Source organism: Blastocystis hominis, assembly GCF_000151665.1.
Source record: "Blastocystis hominis, Singapore isolate B (sub-type 7) whole genome shotgun sequence assembly, scaffold_0".
NCBI classification, from domain to species: Eukaryota; class Bigyra; order Opalinata; family Blastocystidae; genus Blastocystis; species Blastocystis hominis.
The window spans coordinates 603,846-621,175 of NW_013171815.1; the positions used below are offsets into that span (position 1 = coordinate 603,846).

General features: G+C 43.1%; 4 protein-coding genes; 1 reads left to right on the plus strand and 3 right to left on the minus strand.

Moving 5' to 3' along the window:
* Nucleotides 1–7,194: 7,194 nt before the first annotated feature.
* On the plus strand, nucleotides 7,195–7,558 carry GSBLH_T00000185001 (uncharacterized protein; the record flags this gene model as incomplete). XM_013038359.1 has 3 exons in its annotated part: nucleotides 7,195–7,321; nucleotides 7,352–7,435; nucleotides 7,466–7,558. 3 exons carry the CDS (start codon nucleotides 7,195–7,197, stop codon nucleotides 7,519–7,521), a joined length of 267 nt encoding a protein of 88 aa, XP_012893813.1. The 3' UTR covers nucleotides 7,522–7,558.
* A 990-nt stretch (nucleotides 7,559–8,548) lies between these two features.
* Nucleotides 8,549–12,326, minus strand: GSBLH_T00000186001 (Pyruvate:Ferredoxin (flavodoxin) Oxidoreductase (PFO); the record flags this gene model as incomplete). XM_013038360.1 has 4 exons in its annotated part: nucleotides 8,549–11,657; nucleotides 11,689–11,762; nucleotides 11,794–12,012; nucleotides 12,045–12,326. The coding sequence occupies 4 exons, from the start codon at nucleotides 12,324–12,326 to the stop codon at nucleotides 8,570–8,572; spliced, it is 3,663 nt and encodes a 1,220-aa protein (XP_012893814.1). The 3' UTR covers nucleotides 8,549–8,569.
* A 1,368-nt stretch (nucleotides 12,327–13,694) lies between these two features.
* Nucleotides 13,695–14,594, minus strand: GSBLH_T00000187001 (uncharacterized protein; the record flags this gene model as incomplete). XM_013038361.1 has 5 exons in its annotated part: nucleotides 14,354–14,594; nucleotides 14,265–14,323; nucleotides 14,193–14,234; nucleotides 13,932–14,161; nucleotides 13,695–13,899 (listed from the first exon to the last, which is right to left on the minus strand). The coding sequence occupies exons 1-5, from the start codon at nucleotides 14,475–14,477 to the stop codon at nucleotides 13,695–13,697; spliced, it is 660 nt and encodes a 219-aa protein (XP_012893815.1). The 5' UTR covers nucleotides 14,478–14,594.
* A 63-nt stretch (nucleotides 14,595–14,657) lies between these two features.
* GSBLH_T00000188001 (uncharacterized protein) lies at nucleotides 14,658–16,357 on the minus strand (the record flags this gene model as incomplete). XM_013038362.1 has 2 exons in its annotated part: nucleotides 14,658–15,017; nucleotides 15,048–16,357. 2 exons carry the CDS (start codon nucleotides 16,355–16,357, stop codon nucleotides 14,711–14,713), a joined length of 1,617 nt encoding a protein of 538 aa, XP_012893816.1. The 3' UTR covers nucleotides 14,658–14,710.
* Nucleotides 16,358–17,330: the final 973 nt, after the last annotated feature.

Below are 17,330 nucleotides of genomic sequence, written 5' to 3' on the forward strand. Positions count from 1 at the left end.
TTTGTTGAGTGAAATGAAAGATGGTAAAGTTGAAGGTCGATGCCAATTATTCAATCGTGGAATCTTGAGTCTTGCATGGACAATGAAAAATGGTAAACGAATCGGCGAAATGACGGAGTATAAGCATGGTAAAGCATTACAAAAAGAGAACTGGGACTCGATTCTTAAAAATGATGGCTATCGAAAAATGATCGAAAATAGTAAAGAAGGATTGATTATGGTAGTTCGATGCAAGTGTGGAAATGGTAAAGAAAATGATAATGATATGGTGATCTATCGAGGTGGATTTGATGAAGAAATGAATCGAGATGGTTATGGAATCGAATATGATATGGAAAATGATGGTAAAGAGAAGATAGAAGGATATTGGTCGAAAGACAAATTGATTCGAATCATTCGTGAATTTGATGCTGATAATAAACAAATGATCGAATATGCTAAAAACAATGATGAGAATGGAAATGCGGAGTTGCTGAATCGAATTCCAATCTATGTTGGAGGATATAGCATAGAAAATGGTAAATATGTGCGAAATGGACTGGGCTATTTGATTGATGAAGCTAATGGAACAGCAATTCGTGAAAGTGAATGGGAACATGGCAAAGAGAAGGAAGGAGGAATCGACTTGTATGAAGGTTGGTATACAAAAGGAATGAGTGAAAGTATTCGAAGTGTATTGATTAATAATAAAGAACACAATGGAATGGGAAACCACCTAATTATTACTCAACACATGAATGGCATAAGTAGAATTACAAAGGATATCGAAGATTTGGTAATTAGCTCCAATTGCTGTAACGATTTGGTTACAATAGACTTCAATGAGTATGTGAAGCTAAAATCAATAAGGATTGAAAATTGCTGTTTTGAATCAGTGCAAACATTTCATATCGATGGATTAAATCGATTGAAATCTTTGATGATTGGTACAAGCTCCTTTTCGCACATATTGAAAGGAAAATGGAATAGCGCTGTTGCCTATAATCAGTCAAAATCATTCCACATATTGAATTGTGAATCATTGCAATCCATTCAAATTGGTGAATTCAGTTTCAGTGATTTTGCTGGAGACTTTGAATTGAAGAATCTACCACAATTACAATCCATTCAAATAGGGACATTTGGATGTAATTCTCGTAATTTCTATTATAGTTCATTTGTGGTTCGAGGTATCACAAATGATATTCAAGATATCATCATTAGATCTTCCAAATCTACAATCCATTAGATTAGGTAATTACTCATTTTATGGCTCATCCATTACAATAATCGAAAGTACTGAATGAATGTGTTTAAAGTGAAAATGTAGATCTATTGTCTCTAGAATCATTAAAACTGGGAAAACTGGCGCTGAATGGATCTGTTGATGATAAGCAATGTTCCTTGATACTACGAAGTATGAATATTATGATTGTAAATAACTCAATGCAGATCTTCCAAATCTTATATCCATTAATTCCAAGGGCTATAGTTTCCATTATCCCTATTCAGTGATATTGGAAAGTAGTTCTATACATGAGTAATTATATTATTTAGATATTCCATATGCCGGCCATGTTAATCTTCCTAATTCATTCCAAAATGTTGAATTCAAATCTTTCAAGCGTACCGTTTACCCACAATACATGATTTATAGATATTTCTCCTATCCTTTCAACTTTATTTTGATACAATAGAATCAATTCTGCTGCAGTAGAATAATCGTCAAAACCATGTGTGTTAATGAATCGTAATATACAGTTTGTTCTTATACACATCATTTTTCTTTCATGAAATTCATTTATGACCAAATCTAAGGACAACAACATAAGATCCAAGTGATTATTGCTTCCATATCATTCACCGTTAAAAAGTATAATAGCATAAAAATGAATCAACTAGAAATAGTATACTTATGAATGACATAACCTAGGAAATGGAGGTCATTAGTTCCTTATACCAATGACTTGCTCCTGTGTTCATCTGCATAATTACCATTACTCTTACGACTATTTTGCTTGTTTGAATGTGCATTTATAAGCACTAATTTTTTGAATTAGAAAGGTATGCTTTTATCCATATTACTTACTGCCATGTATGTGATCAACTAAGTAAACACTTCACAAATCAAAGTGACATACCTACTGTAGATTCTATTACAGGAATGGGAAATACATTATTGAAGAAACTGCAGCAAATGAGCTCCTGGTTGAGAATGAATGCATTGTGTGGCTCTTTTACAATATCCATGTTACACAATAGCCAATGAACCATTTCTTGTTCTGCTATAAAATGACTTTCATATAAATGTATAATACTAATAACTATAATTAAAGCATGACTATTTCAAGTGGTGAATGGTGGACCCTTGTTGGATCAAAAGAGGGCACTATTTATGTTAGTCTTTTGTGTACTATACCGCTCGCAAAATGGATCTCTGTACTATTGTATATATATTAATGACAATCTAGCTATGCGGTGTAACCTAAACTATATCACAATAAAATAGTCAATACAATTGGTTTTATATTAAGTGATCCTTATTTTAGTTCAGTGAGTCCTATTTGGTACACTATATAGAATAAAACCATCACAGATTCGATGGCAAACAACTTATTGAAGTAGAATTCGGTATCACCTCATAAATAATACTTGTACACAACCTTCAAAACACATTTTCTAAACATAATTAATCATGTACGTTCGTATTAATTCTTCAATCATTAACACTATCATTTCTAGCACTAGTTTAGACTATTTATTCTTTGCAAAACGAACAGGCACGCTTGAACTACTATGAATGACACATAACTGCTGGACAAGTCAAATATCTAGATACGATAAACTCTGAAAGACCATAGATATACAAGAAAACCTAAAAATATATAGCTGATAAGTTATTAATCGTGTTTAATCAAATCTAGCATGTAGTCAGCAAGAGTAGTGGATATACATTTCTTTTATTAGCTTGTGTATTCATCAATATATAATTTGAAAATAAAAATGTTAGAATAATCCACATGTATCGTAATTCGTTCTCTTGATTCTATTTGACTCAGCAATTGTAATTTCAATTTACCTTGTCTTATTCAATAATGACATTATCAGTTTTTAGCTAATATAACACTGGTTGTTGAATTCACCAACATCGCAGAATTCATTATAGATTAATGCAGATTATTAATATACACGTAGCCTATATTACAGAATTCTTGTTTTGAAGTCGCACTTATTCTTGTCTATGTAACTCCTTTATTCTTCAGAATCGGATTACCTAAGCCTTCCATAGCTCGATTCCGCCTTATTATCCAACATCTGCTTAGTAGGTTACTTGTCCCACCTATTATGCTTGATATATGTAATATTGAATCATTATCAGTATTCAATTCAATTTCACAGTTTCTTTTCAGAATTAGTACTGTTGTTCAAATGTCGGTATACATCATTAATAATACGAAATACTTTATTTTAGTTGACGATAATTACATAAAATTGAAATATCACGCTAATTGTCGAGAGTATCAACACCAACATTCATTTTTCATTTGGATTGTCAATTATTCAATTGCACATAATATAGAATACAAAAATCTATGTATCTCGTCCAAAACTGATATTACTTCCTATTCCCACATATTTTTACAATTCCGAATAACAGCGTTTCATAGATTTATTCGTTTCTACCAATGCAACTGAATTTGATTGCTATTTGTATTTCTCTTCTGTTGCTTAATGTTTCGTGTACACAACTGAAGTATACTTGCAGTCGTAAAGGATATGAAGACTATCTGAAGGCATATCCCTCAAAATGCGTAGATGGATGTGAAGAATATAAAGAGTAATGGTATGAGCCGTTTCTGAGTTTTAGGAAACATTACCCATTTTTCGAAAAAAGCTGTCTAGAAATATTGAACAAGGCTCGATACAGACGTTATCCAGTCGACTTTTCAGTTCTTTCCGATTTTGCTGATAAAGACTTACAAGGGCTTATGGACATTGGAACCGAATACTTACGTCATGGATCCTATGCTGACCCAGTAGATATTCACGAAGAAAGTTTTTCAGCCGAAATAACCACCCGCGATTTCTGTAATGGATTTGAAAATTATTCGATGTCAAATGCTGTAGCTACATCCTGGGCTACAGCTGTTATTACGGCTGCTGAGTCTGCTTATTCGAAAAAACAGGGCACAAGCATAAAGTTCTCGCTTAAACACTTACTAACTTGTTTACCTTTCTCTTCTGGACTTGAACCAAATAATATCACCAACTATGATATCTACCGGTTTATTACAGAAACAGGTTTGATGACAGAGGCTGATGCGAATCTTTTGGATAGCAGTGATCTTTGTACCAATGATGTGCTGCCAAAGTACCATTTTCAAGTGACGCAAATCGATGTTCCCAATAAGAGTGGACTTATGAATTTGGTTGTAGAGGGAAATCCTGTTGTCTCTCTCTTAGCTCTTGACCTATTCCGTCTTCGTGTAACGAACCATGTGACAGGAGATTACATCTATACTGGAGCTGCATACAACCCGACTTTATATGGTGTGATAAAAGGATACGATAAAGAGAAGTGGATTGTCACATTCAACGTGGTACCTTGTGAAAACATTGTACTTCAGCTTCCTGTGACTGATAATGATACGAATGCCAATTATGCTGGAATTGCTGGTTATGCTTTTTCGATGAGCTATACAGAAACTACCACTCCAGAGCCTCCTAGTGATCCGAATAAGGTCCTCATTAAACTGACAGCGAGTTATAAAACAACGCCAACGGGTTCGGGAACGGTGACGCTCACGGATGCAGTTGATGATAAAAATGAGATTTTCAGTATGACTCTAACAGGAGAAGGGAGTGACAGTGAACAGGTTGAAGTGCCTTCAAGATTGATGAAGATTATAGTGAAGGGAGGTCCTTGGAGTGCAGGTTCCACTCTGCTAATTACGAATAGAGCTGGAGAAGATCATATTGCTTTAAATACAGATTCGTCTCCCAAAGAGTATTACTACCATTCAGAGGCTGGATTAGTGAAAGGTGACCAGATAGCTGAAGTGACTGATTGTGATAATTTCGAAGAGGCTCTGGCTTCTAGTATGATTGTTCACTTAAAAGAAGACAGTTGCAATGTTCCGGGTAAAACTTTCTCGATCCAAAAGACGGATAAGGTGGTTATGCTTTGGATTGAGAAAAACAATTTCCCTGATATGAATGCCTTTATGATTGATGGAGCTGAGAACTTGGAATATCTGATCTTTGGCGATACAATAATGAGTTATATTTCAGAAGGAACTGGAAGAAGACTGGGAGATACTCCCAAGAGATTCCGCGTTACGAATAGTCCGAAGTTAACACACATACAGATTGGAGATCAAATGTTCACCGATTTTACCGAGTTCACAATATCCAATCTTCCTGCATTACGACTTCTCCAAATTGGATCCAGAAACTTTGAAAATGTTCCAAAACTATCTATTACTAGTAGGAATATGCATGAGTGAATTCTAATGGATAGATTTCCCGAGTTTGACAACATTGACGATTGGAGATGAATCATTCAAGAATGCCACTTCAATTTCTATGAGTTCATTGAATTTGATCGAAACAATTGATATTGGAAATGATTGTTTCAAATAAATCGCAAACGATTTACGCTTAAATCATTTCCCCGAATTGATTTCATTGAGAATCGGTAATAGTTCATTCTATAATGAAGATAATCCTGATGTGATTGCTAAAGTATTCCAAATATACAACAATTCTAAATTGTTATCGATCGAAATTGGTGAATATAGTTTCTCCAAATTTGGAAGTGGCTTCGCAGTATCATCACTTCCTTCATTACAGAGTCTCATAATTGGTTCGATTGAAAATGAATCTAACAATTTCATGAATGTTCCAAGTTTCTCTATTTCGCGTATTATTATCTAAATGACATATTACTAATATTTAGATCTTCCTAGTTTATCAACCATGATAATTGGTCGTGGATCCTTCAGTGAAGCTACTGCATCATTTACTGCTACAAGTACTATTTATCACATATTGTGACTTAATCAATAGCTCTCAATAGTTTAGTTTCATTAATGATTGGAGATGAAGCATTCCAGAAAGTCACTTCATTCTCTATGAGTTCATTATCTTCAATCGAAACAATTGATATTGGAAATGATTGTTTCAGTGATGTCACAAGTGATGTACGCTTAAATCATTTCCCCGAATTGATTTCATTGAGAATCGGTAATAGTTCATTCTATGATGAAACAAACAATGAGGCAATTCATAAGAGTTTTGTAGCTTACAACAATCCTAAATTGTTATCAATCGAAATTGGTGAATATAGTTTCTCTAAATATGCAAATGGTTTCACTCTAATGAAACTTCCTTCATTACAGAGTCTTATAATTGGTTCTATTGAAAATGAATCTAACAATTTCATGAATGTTCCTAGTTTCTCTATTTCGCGTATTATTATCTAAATGACATATTACTAATATTTAGATCTTCCTAGTTTATCAACCATGATAATTGGTCGTGGATCATTTAGTGAAGCTACAACATTCTCTCTATTGAGTATTATATTATTATGTTATACATAATACTAATATTTAGATCTTCCAAATTTGACTTCATTGACAATTGTGGACGGATCATTCCAGAAAGTCACTTCATTCTCTATGAGTTCATTATCTTCAATCGAAACAATCGATATTGGAAATGATTGTTTCAATGATGTCACAAGTGAAGTACGCTTAAATCATTTCCCCGAATTGATTTCAATGAAAATTGGTCATCGATCATTCTATAATGAAGATAGTCCTGATGTGATTACTAAAGTATTCCAAATGTATAACAATTCCAAATTGGTATCAATCGAAATTGGTGAATATAGTTTCTCTAAATATGCAAATAGTTTCACTCTAATGAAACTTCCTTCATTACAGAGTCTCATAATTGGTTCGATTGAAAATGAATCTAACAATTTCATGAATGTTCCAAGTTTCTCTATTTCGAGTATTAATGAAACTATTATATATAATGATTTTTAGGTTTTCCAAATTTGAATACATTGACTATCGGTCGTGGAGCATTTAGAGAGGTTGCTAGTATCAGTATCAAGAGTATAGAAAAGAAAGGTAGTAATATATATAGATTTTGAATCGCTATCATTTATCCAGTTGGGTGAAGAAGCATTCTATGGAAAAGATAATGATACTTGTATATTGGACATACAAAGTATTGTTAAAACGTTGTTTTGATGTAGATATTCCTAATCTGCAATCCATAATAAGTTCGGGATCTAGTTTCTATAATCCTCGTTCAATTATTCTGAAGAGTATTTTAATGGAATCTATTTTCATTTTAGATATCGCAAATGATGTAATTGCTGAAAACTTTGAATTTAGATTGGACAATTCTTTCAGAAAAGTAACAACGAAATCAATTTATAGTAATTTTTATGGATGAGTAATTAAAGTAGAAATTCCAAAAGCTCTAGAAGACTATATTAATTCCATTCCAGGTGCTGGATTATAATCAGGAATAAAATTCTTTGTATCCCCAAGATTGGATATTTGTTTTTGTTTTATACTTTCACTATTATCTGTGTAGAATTTGATCAATGTTTCTCCGGCAGTTCTAATACAAATATTCATTGATTTCTATTAGGTCATGATATCAGAACAAATCGTAAACATATAACACATTCTCATTACATTTTCGTTCTTAATATTACTCAAGGGTCTCTTCAACACTCTTTCCACTGTTATTACCATTTTAATGCAAATATAAGCGTTTCATTGTTTAGATTTATCGTTAATAGATCATACGCCAGTGATATGAGTGTTAGAGTATCCCATATTTCCATTTCACAACAACATACAACATTCATTGTCTATTTCATAAGCAATCAAGTTGATTAACACTAAGTCGATGATAATGAGACTCTTTGTAGTGTGGAACATAGTTCTCAAATCGTTCCTTTGCACCTTATACCAAAATCATTCTATTTCCTTATTCCTTGGGTGCTTATGATTGGGATTACTTTCACAATTGATTGTTCTTAGAGTACTTGATATCAGTTGTCTGTTCCTGTTTATTCATCACAACTTGATCAATCTGTTGACACCTTATCCGCATTCACCACTACTATCTGGCAAGCTTCTTGTGCTTGCATGTATAAAAAACGAATAAATTACTGATTTGCAAAAGATCTTGAGCGTGTTGTTAGCCATCGATTACTTTCCTTTCCATATTAGCCTTCAACTTCATTCAAGAAAAAATATCGGATGCGAGGTTCGAACTCGCGACCTCTCGCGTGTGAAGCGAACGTGATAGCCACTACACCAACCCGACTCCTGTCAGCTCTCTACCCAATTCCTACTCAAATGTTTGCAAAATTGCTTAGTGGATGAAAATCGTTTTCTTCTCCCAAAATCAAATCATTCTGTAATCAATACCATGGATTCGCCCTTCCAATAATCTATTCTCTCTCTCTGCTCATCCTACTCATGTTTTCCACATGTCCCCTTCGCACTGCACACGCTTCATCAACAAACACCCAGTTGTCAACATTATTACATTATTACTTCTTCTTTCCGTACACCTTGTTCAGCTCCTTCCACAACTGCTTGTCCGACATCGCCATGCGCACGCGCTCCGCGTGTCTCTTCTCGACCTCCTCCTGCAGCTGTTTGTGCAGCTCCTTGGCTGCCTCCGGGTTCTGTCTCGTCAGAATGCTGAACCGATTCTCTCCCTCCAGGAAGTCATCCACCTTGCCCTTCAGCTTCTTGAAATCCAGCTGGAACGGGTTCTCGCCCTTCTCCGCGCGGCGCGGATCGTAGCGGTACAGCGGCCAGTAGCCGCACTCCACCGCCTTGCGCTGCTCGTCCGCCTGGTGGCTCATTCCCAGCTGCGAGGGCATTCCGTGCTGCTGGCAGGGCGAGTACGCGATGATCAGCGCAGGTCCGTTGTAGCTGTTCGCTTCCGTCAGCGCCTTGATGGCCTGGCGCGCGTCCGCACCGATGGCGATCGACGCCACGTACACGTTCTTGTAGTTCATCGCCACCTTGCCCATGTCCTTCTTCATCAGACGCTTGCCGCCCGCGGCGAACTTCGCCACAGCGGACATCTGCGTGGACTTCGACTGCTGGCCTCCCGTGTTGGCGTACATCTCCGTGTCCAGAATCATAATCTTCACGTTCTCGCCCGAAGCCAGCACGTGGTCCAGACCCACAAAGCCGATATCGTACGCCCAGCCGTCGCCTCCGTACAGCCACGTCGTGATCACCGGCAGCATGTCCTGGTAGTCCGCCACCGCCTTCACCGCGGGCTTGCTCTGCTCGGCGGCCAGCAGCGGCTTCATCTGCTCGAACAGCTCGTCGCAGACGGCCTTGTCGTTCTTGTTGGACAGCCACTTCTTCATGCAGCCCTTCAGCTCCGCGGACACGCCGCCATCCGCCAGCGCCGCCTGGATGTTGCTCTCCAGGCGCGCGCGCTTGATCTGGTTGGCCTTGTTCACGCCGAAGCCGTACTCCGCGTGGTCCTCGAACAGCGACGAGCACCACACCGGGCCGTAGCCGTTCTTGTCCACCGTGAAGGGAATCAGACCCGACGTTCCGCTCCACACCATCGAGCAGCCCATCGCGTCGGCCAGGATCATCTTGCTGCCGAACAGCTGCGTCAGCATCTTCACGTACTGCGTCTCACCGCAGCCAGCGCACGCTCCGTTGAACTGGATCAGAGGAGGCTGGAACTGCGAGCCCTTCACCGTGGTCTTGTCCACCAGGTCGCCCTTGTTCGTCAGCGTCATCGCGAAGTCCCAGTTCTTGCCCTCCACGTCCTTCACGCTTCCCAGAGGCTCCATATTCAGCGACTGCGTGGGGCACACGTTCACGCACACCTCGCAGCCCGTGCAGTCCAGCGGCGAAGCCTGGATGCGGAAGTTCAGACCCTTCAGCTCGTCGCCCACGGCGGGGAGCGACACGAAGCTGGCGGGCGCCTTCTTGGTCTCCTCCGCGTCCATCAGGAACGGACGGATCACGGCGTGCGGGCACATCACCGAGCACTGGTTGCACTGCGTGCAGGTGTCCTTGTTCCACACCGGCACCGACACGGCGAAGCCTCGCTTCTCGTACTTGGAGGTGTCGGTGGGGTGGATTCCGCCCGGAGTGAACGCAGACACGGGGAAGCGATCGCCGTCCAGCAGCGTCGTCGGGTAGAACAGATTCTTGAAGTAGTCGGGCACTTCCGGACCGAACGTGCGCAGCGGCTCCATCTTGTAGTCGATCCAGGAGGAAGGATAGTCGATCTCCACCAGCTCCTTTCCGGCCTGCTCCATGGCGGTGATGTTCATGTTCACCACTTCCTCGCCCTTCTTCGCGTAGCGGGTGCGGATGTTGTCGGCGATCAGCTTGGTGGCCTGGTCCTCGGGCAGCACCTTCGACAGCTTGAAGAACACCGCCTGCATCACCATGTTGATGCGCTGACGCAGTCCCACCTTCTGCGCCACCGACGTCGCGTCGATCACGTACAGCTTCACCTTCTTCTCCGCGATCTGGTGCTTGATGGCGGGCGGCAGATTGGCGTCCAGCTCCTCCACCGTCTTCCAGGGCGCGTTCAGCACGAAGGTTCCGCCCTCCTTGATGTGCTTCAGCATGTCGTACTTGTGCACGTACGCCGTCGTGTGGCAGCCCACGTAGTCCGCGCTCTGCACCGTGTACTCCGCCTTGATCGGCTCCGGACCGAATCGCACGTCCGTCACCGTCAGACCGCCCGACTTGTGCGCATCGAAGCCGAAGTTGGCCTGCGCGTAGAGCGGCGTGTTCTCCACGATCAGCTTCACGGCCTCCTGCGTGGCGCCCACCGTTCCGTCGGAGCCCAGTCCGTACAGAATGCACTGCGTGACGGAGTCGGGGAGCGTGTTGAGCGGCGGGGGAATGGGCAGCGAGGTGTGGCACACGTCGTCCACCACGCCCAGAGTGAAATGCGTCTTGGGCTTCTCCGCCTTCATGTTGTCGAACACCGCCTTCACCAGGTTCGGCGTGAACTCCTTGCCCGCAACGCCGAACTCACCGCAGATCACCTTGATGTCGCGGTCCAGATCGCGCACCGCGCAGTTCACATCCAGGTACAGCGGCTCTCCGTACGCATTCTCCTCGCGCACCTTGTCCAGCACGCAGATCTGCTTCACCGTCTTCGGCAGCGCAGCAGCGAAGTGCTTCAGCGAGAACGGGCGCCACAGATGCACCTTCATCACGCCCACCTTCTCGCCGTGCTGGTTCAGATACTCCACCGTCTCCTCCGCGGTCTGCGCCGAGGCGCCCATCAGCACCATCACGTTCTCGGCATCGGGAGCGCCCACATAGTCGAACAGATGGTACTGACGACCCGTGATGCTCGCCACCTGGTCCATCGCCGCCTGCACCTTGTCCGGCACAGCGTCGTAGTAGGGCTGGTGCGTCTGCAGGGTCTGCATCCACACGTCGTCTCCGTAGGCCACACCGATGGAGTACGGGTGAACAGGGTTCACGCCGCGGTTCTTGTGCTCCAGAGCCTTCTCGAAGGGGAAGATCGACTTGATGTCCTCCGGGGAGATCAGCTCGATCGAAGACATTTCGTGGGAGGTGCGGAAACCATCGAAGAAATGAAGGAAGGGGATGCTGCTGTTGATGCTGTGGGTGAGACACCGAACGCATGCCGTACGCGGAGAGGTGAGAAACCAAGGCCAAATCGTGAGCTTCCTGAACGGAGTGCGACGAAAGATACGCAAATCCGGTCTAGGGATCAGCAAACAGCGCCATCACGTACAGCGCGAGTCTGGAACACATCGCCGTAATCGCAGTACAGGCAAGTTGTCATCTTGGAAACCGAACGGCTGGAGACGTGGATAACTCCAGGAAGCAGCTCACCCGAGATCTTGTGCATGCTAGGAACCATCAGCATCAAACCTTGCGAGGATGAGAAGGTTGTGCCAAGCAAACCTCCCGTCAGAGTGCCATGGAGAGCACCTGCGGCTCCGGCCTCGGACTATACTTCATTGAGCCAGAAAAACCATTTACCTGCATCTCAGTGATCACCACCTTCTGTCCAAAGACATTCTTTAATCCTTTGTTCGCCCAAGCATCACAATGCTCACCCATACCAGAAGATGGCGTAATGGGGAAAAGCATCGCAGCATCTGAGACCTGATAGATAGCATGAGCAGCAGCCTCATTTCCATCAATAGCAACTCTCTTTTTTGTGCCAAATTGAGCGATAAAAGCCTTCGGGGCAGTGGAAGAGAAAGCGGTATTAAACCGGCTTATTCCACATACTGCACGCTTTGCACATGTACTAAACATCTTTGACGAGGCTTATATGAATATAGCAAAAGCAATATGGGGTAATTCAAGCAAATCTATAAGAGTATTATCACCGCGGGGAACATGGTAGTTCTTGATACTTTTTGGGGTCATTCGGCTTTGTGAAATCGTGGAAACTATTGTGTAGAATGGGTATTACGATGAGTCGAAATGGGTCTGGACCAATAGTTGCTAAGATGCTTACGAGGCATGCTAGGTTTTGGCTTGAATTGGAAGACTCAGAGGGAATGACTCACTCCACTGAAGTGGCGGCATTCTCTGATTTTTGTTAATCTTGGGATTGCTTCCACAAGAAATACACCTCTTTCACAGTTTTTGTACAAAATGGGAACACTTTTGGTACACTGTTATGAATTGCGCAATGTGAAGATTTTCATATTGTATAGTACTGATAGGAAAATTGATGTCGAAAACTGGAGGGGAGTTGGTGGGATGTTGCTAGGTAATCAAGGAATCACATATTTACAATCGATCTCAAAAGGATTTCATTATATTTTTTATTAAAAAAGAGTGGATTCCTCTGCGAGACTGCAGGATGAGACACATTTGGGAGGGTTATTGACTTTTTGAATCAAATATTACTTATTATTATTATTATTATTATTAACGACTATAACATAATTATGAACATCATATCCATTAATATTCACTCCTTGCTGTGAACGTGTTCAAAACAAAAGAAAAAACTACACGTTTGTTAATATCCACATCAGCAACAACCATATTTTTACCCCGCAATCCACTTTCCCGAACAAACACCGCACATACAAACAAAATTAGACACGTGGTGCAATGGAAATATACTGTCTGGACCCTGACCCCTACTACATCTCACTTCCTTCCATTCATTACAGTCTGCGGCAGCGTAACCTGGGGGAGCGCTGTGATATGGTTCATCTTCATTCGCGACAGCAATTCCGTCGACTCCTCCACAAACAAATCAATGTTCTCTCGAACATGCTTCATCCCCGCCGAAACCCTCCGTTTGCCGGTCCTCTCCTCCCCCGACTCCTCGATGAGATTCGGCATCGGCATCTCATTCTCCAATTGATCCAACCCGCTCTGCGAGACGTTCACCCGCACCACCGTGGGTGGATCTAGCGCAACTTGACTCGGTGTGGGCTTCGGCGTGTCGGGATTTGGGGCGTCCGACGCAGTGGGGAGAAGGGGAATCTGAAAACACGAAGGAATCGTGAAGTTTTTCTTCGAGAGATACGCCTCGTCGTGCTCCGAAGTCACTACGCGTCACGCCAAGCCAGCAGACGCACCGTCGATTTGGACGGGGATCCCCACGACCACTGGTGCTGGCGCGTGGGATTTGGAGTTCAACAGCCGCATGACTACATTTCAAAAAAAACCGCGGTGAGAGAAACCGTCGAAGCGAAGCCTGCGCTTTTTTGGGATTTTCTGGAGGTCGGTCTGGAAGACTTTGGCCTCGTAGACCTCGAAAACGTATTTGAGAATGTAGTGGAGGAGATCGGCGTCGGTGAAGGGAACGCGGAGAAACGCGGTGAAGTCGCAGAGCGACATTAGGGAGGCGTAGTTGCTGCTGCTGAGAGTGAGGGGATTAGAAGGAGAGAGGACAGTCCGACAATGATGACAGGAGTAAAGGATAAAAGACAGCGAAGATTTAGAATGAGGTGGTCACCATGCTTGCCGTAGATGAGGGTTTGGTGGATGAACACGAGGTCGTACTTGTTTGCATTTAGGAAATCAATGAGCGTAAATTCGTTTGAGTATACATCAAAGGAAACCAGGAGTCCAACTTGCTTGCAAAGGGACTGCAGCATCTCTGATATGTATTTACAATTTACCTAGAGGTCATCTTAACCCCAAAACGCGTACAAATTCTTCAACAGAAATTAGGATACGTGCAGGTCTTATACACTACAAAATCAAAGGAAAATAAATTCTTACATAAGACCTGTTGTCAACTACATGAATATCATTCGTAGGAATCAAAGGATCTTCAGAAGCTATGATGTGAAGAAAAAGGCTGGTCTTACGGTTATTATCACTGTAAGAATACTCAGAATCATCAACCATAGTTTCAGAAGATGGTTCGTGAGTAAGATCCACGTGCATTCTCTTAGAAGGCGGAAGAGAATTGCTCTCGTCTCTTCTATTCATTTCTTACACAACACAATGGGAAAAGTGTTCGGATCCAGAAAAGAGGTAATGGAGATCGATGAAACAAATACTGAGCTGTTATGAGATAGGTGGTCGAAGGGAGCCACTAATTGATCCCTATTAAAAATGAACTAAGACAAATACTGAATACATATAGACTCGACAAACAAACAAGCAAATGACACAATACTAACCCAAAACGCAAACACTCACACACTAGGCCTACGAAGCTTCTATGACATCATAGACTTCGTCCGATCACGTATCGCATCAGGATGTCCCGGCAGCAAATGACGAAACCGACACACTCTCATCTCCTGATTGCGACTGCATACATGCTTATTCAAAAAATCGAAGCAGATCTTGGCATCTCTGGGAGCAAAGGGATTGGTTTCGAGTGGGTCGCAGGGTCGCAATTGAAACTTCCGGATTTCCTCCTCGCTCAGCAGCCCGTTCCGATACCGATCCGCGATCGCGTCCGGATGGTTCGGAACGAGGTGACGGAACCGGCAGATATGTCCACTCTCCATTCGGTGACATCTGATCATCATCCCTGCATGCCGCTTCTACCTGCCCTGGTTCATGTACTCGAAGCACAGATTGCCTCCGGGGATCGCGTGCGGATTGTTCTCGCCGGGCGGCAGTGGGGTGTCGCTGCGGTGCGCGGAGCTTTTGCGAGGCAGCGGAGATTTGGAACTCCGCGCAGCCAGCGAATTGGAAAGAGGCGACCCGGCCATGGGGGTCGTGGCTGGCAATTGGGACATTTGGGACATTTGGGACATTTGGGACATAGAGTTGGAATTCTTTGAATTTGATTGACTCATTGGACCTATCTGACCCATTTGACCCATTTGACCCATTTGACCCATTTGGCCCATTGGACCCATTGGACCCATTGGACCGATGGAATTGAGGGAGCTGGTGGAGGCGATGGAGCCGGTGGAGTCGAGGAATCGGCGTTTCTCGATGGGCACGCCATGCCGCGATCCCGTTCGATTCAGCAAAGGAGGCGGCGACCCCGCACGATCCATCAAGTTCATCCGATCCATTCGATCCATTCGATCCATTCGATCCATTCGATCCATTGGACTCATCCCTTCGTACTGCATTTCTGAGGCCGTTCTCGCTAGGATCCGCGAGGTCGAGTTCGCAGAACGCAGCGAGCGACGCGGAGGCCCGTACGCCGAGCAGGAAGGAACCGAGTCAAGGCTCGGGCTCGAGAGAGAAGGCGAGCCAGGGAAGAACTCCGAGGGCTCCCGCGCCTTGTAGACGGGGGGAATGCGGTCGATTCGATCCGAGAAACACGCACACTCATGATCATCACCAACAAATGGTTGGCTGGATGAAGTCGCCACTCCGGGGTACGAGTTGTACAGACTCCGAGATATGCGCTGACGTCTGTAGATCGGTCTCTGGACCGGGTAGTCGATTTCTGATCCAGTTTCTTCGCGGTAATGCAGATAGGATCGGGTATTCACCGACATGCCAGGGGTACTTGGGTTCTTTACACGATTATAGTAGTCACAAAAACCCCTGGCATTGCCCGCTTCGAAAAGGAAGGCACTGGAACCATTCGATGAGTCAAACATGTTTTCACCTAAGAGTAATACAATCCAGAGATGTGTGCATTCATCGTGATACGCATATTTCGTGTTTTTTGCTAAGGACAGATATGGAAATGCTGGATTTTCTCCAAACACAGCATCGGCAAAATGCGGTAAAACTCGCTGAGAACTATCCCCAGGACTTTCTACAACAGTGCTGATTTCAAATGGATTGGTTGAAATAGATGAAATCGATTCAGTGTTATCAACGGGAAATAGTTCACCTGTCGCAGGCCACCGATAGGAGTAGATTTCTTCGGATGGTTGATCACTCATTATGGATAACAAAGACTCTCTACTCGAAATCCTACCTAGTTAACGTATTTACCGTCACCAACTCGTATCGTAATCAGTTCAATAATGTTCACTCGGTACCTGAAGTTAAACAAGCGGAATCAAAACTAAATTCCCCTTAATGAATAAAGTATATGTTTGTTCACAGATGAGTGGCAGCTGATTGGCTGAACGAATTCATTTAGGCTTTATTTTTATGTTCAAAATGAGTTGAAATTGGAAGCAACTCTCGTCCCTTACCTTGATAAAACACGTTTGCAACGGCTTTACGTCATTACCAAATGATGATTACAAACAAACAAGAAAACATAAAATTATTTGAGGATACTCTCCACTTCTGCTGGAACTTTGTGAAACCGGAAATGGTTCTACGAATAACAATTTTTACACATCCCCCACATTCTTAAACGATTTCACCGCATACAAGAATATGACGATAGCCTGAAACACATTTTCCGCTCCCTGAATTTGAATCCCCTCTGTTCACCATACCGGACGAATGTCCCATCTTTCATTATCAAAATACACATTATAATGTGTCTGCGGTGCTGATTCCTCCTTCAAGTAGATCGCACTCCGATACGGCGCAACCGGATTCATCGACAAGAAGAAATGGTAACTCGAAAATTCATTGGTCGGCGTCATCGCTCCCCCGTTTCGCGCCAGCGCGTTATCCATATACCACACAAAGAACATCATGAGGATCTACCTCCCACACCCTTCCCTTCCCTACCTTCGAATCGCAAATGTTCCCCAAGTCCACATTCTGCCCCTCGTTCCATTCGAATTCCGAGAGATACGGCGACCTCCCCAGCGTCATCAGCCGTCGCAGCACGAATCCCTTCAGCCGTTCCCCCTGGAACCCCAGCAGAGCTTCCAGCTACGTAGAAATCCCGCGGTTTTCCCTACGCGAAGCTGCCGATCGATCGCTTTCAGCAGTTTCTCCGCCTTTTCG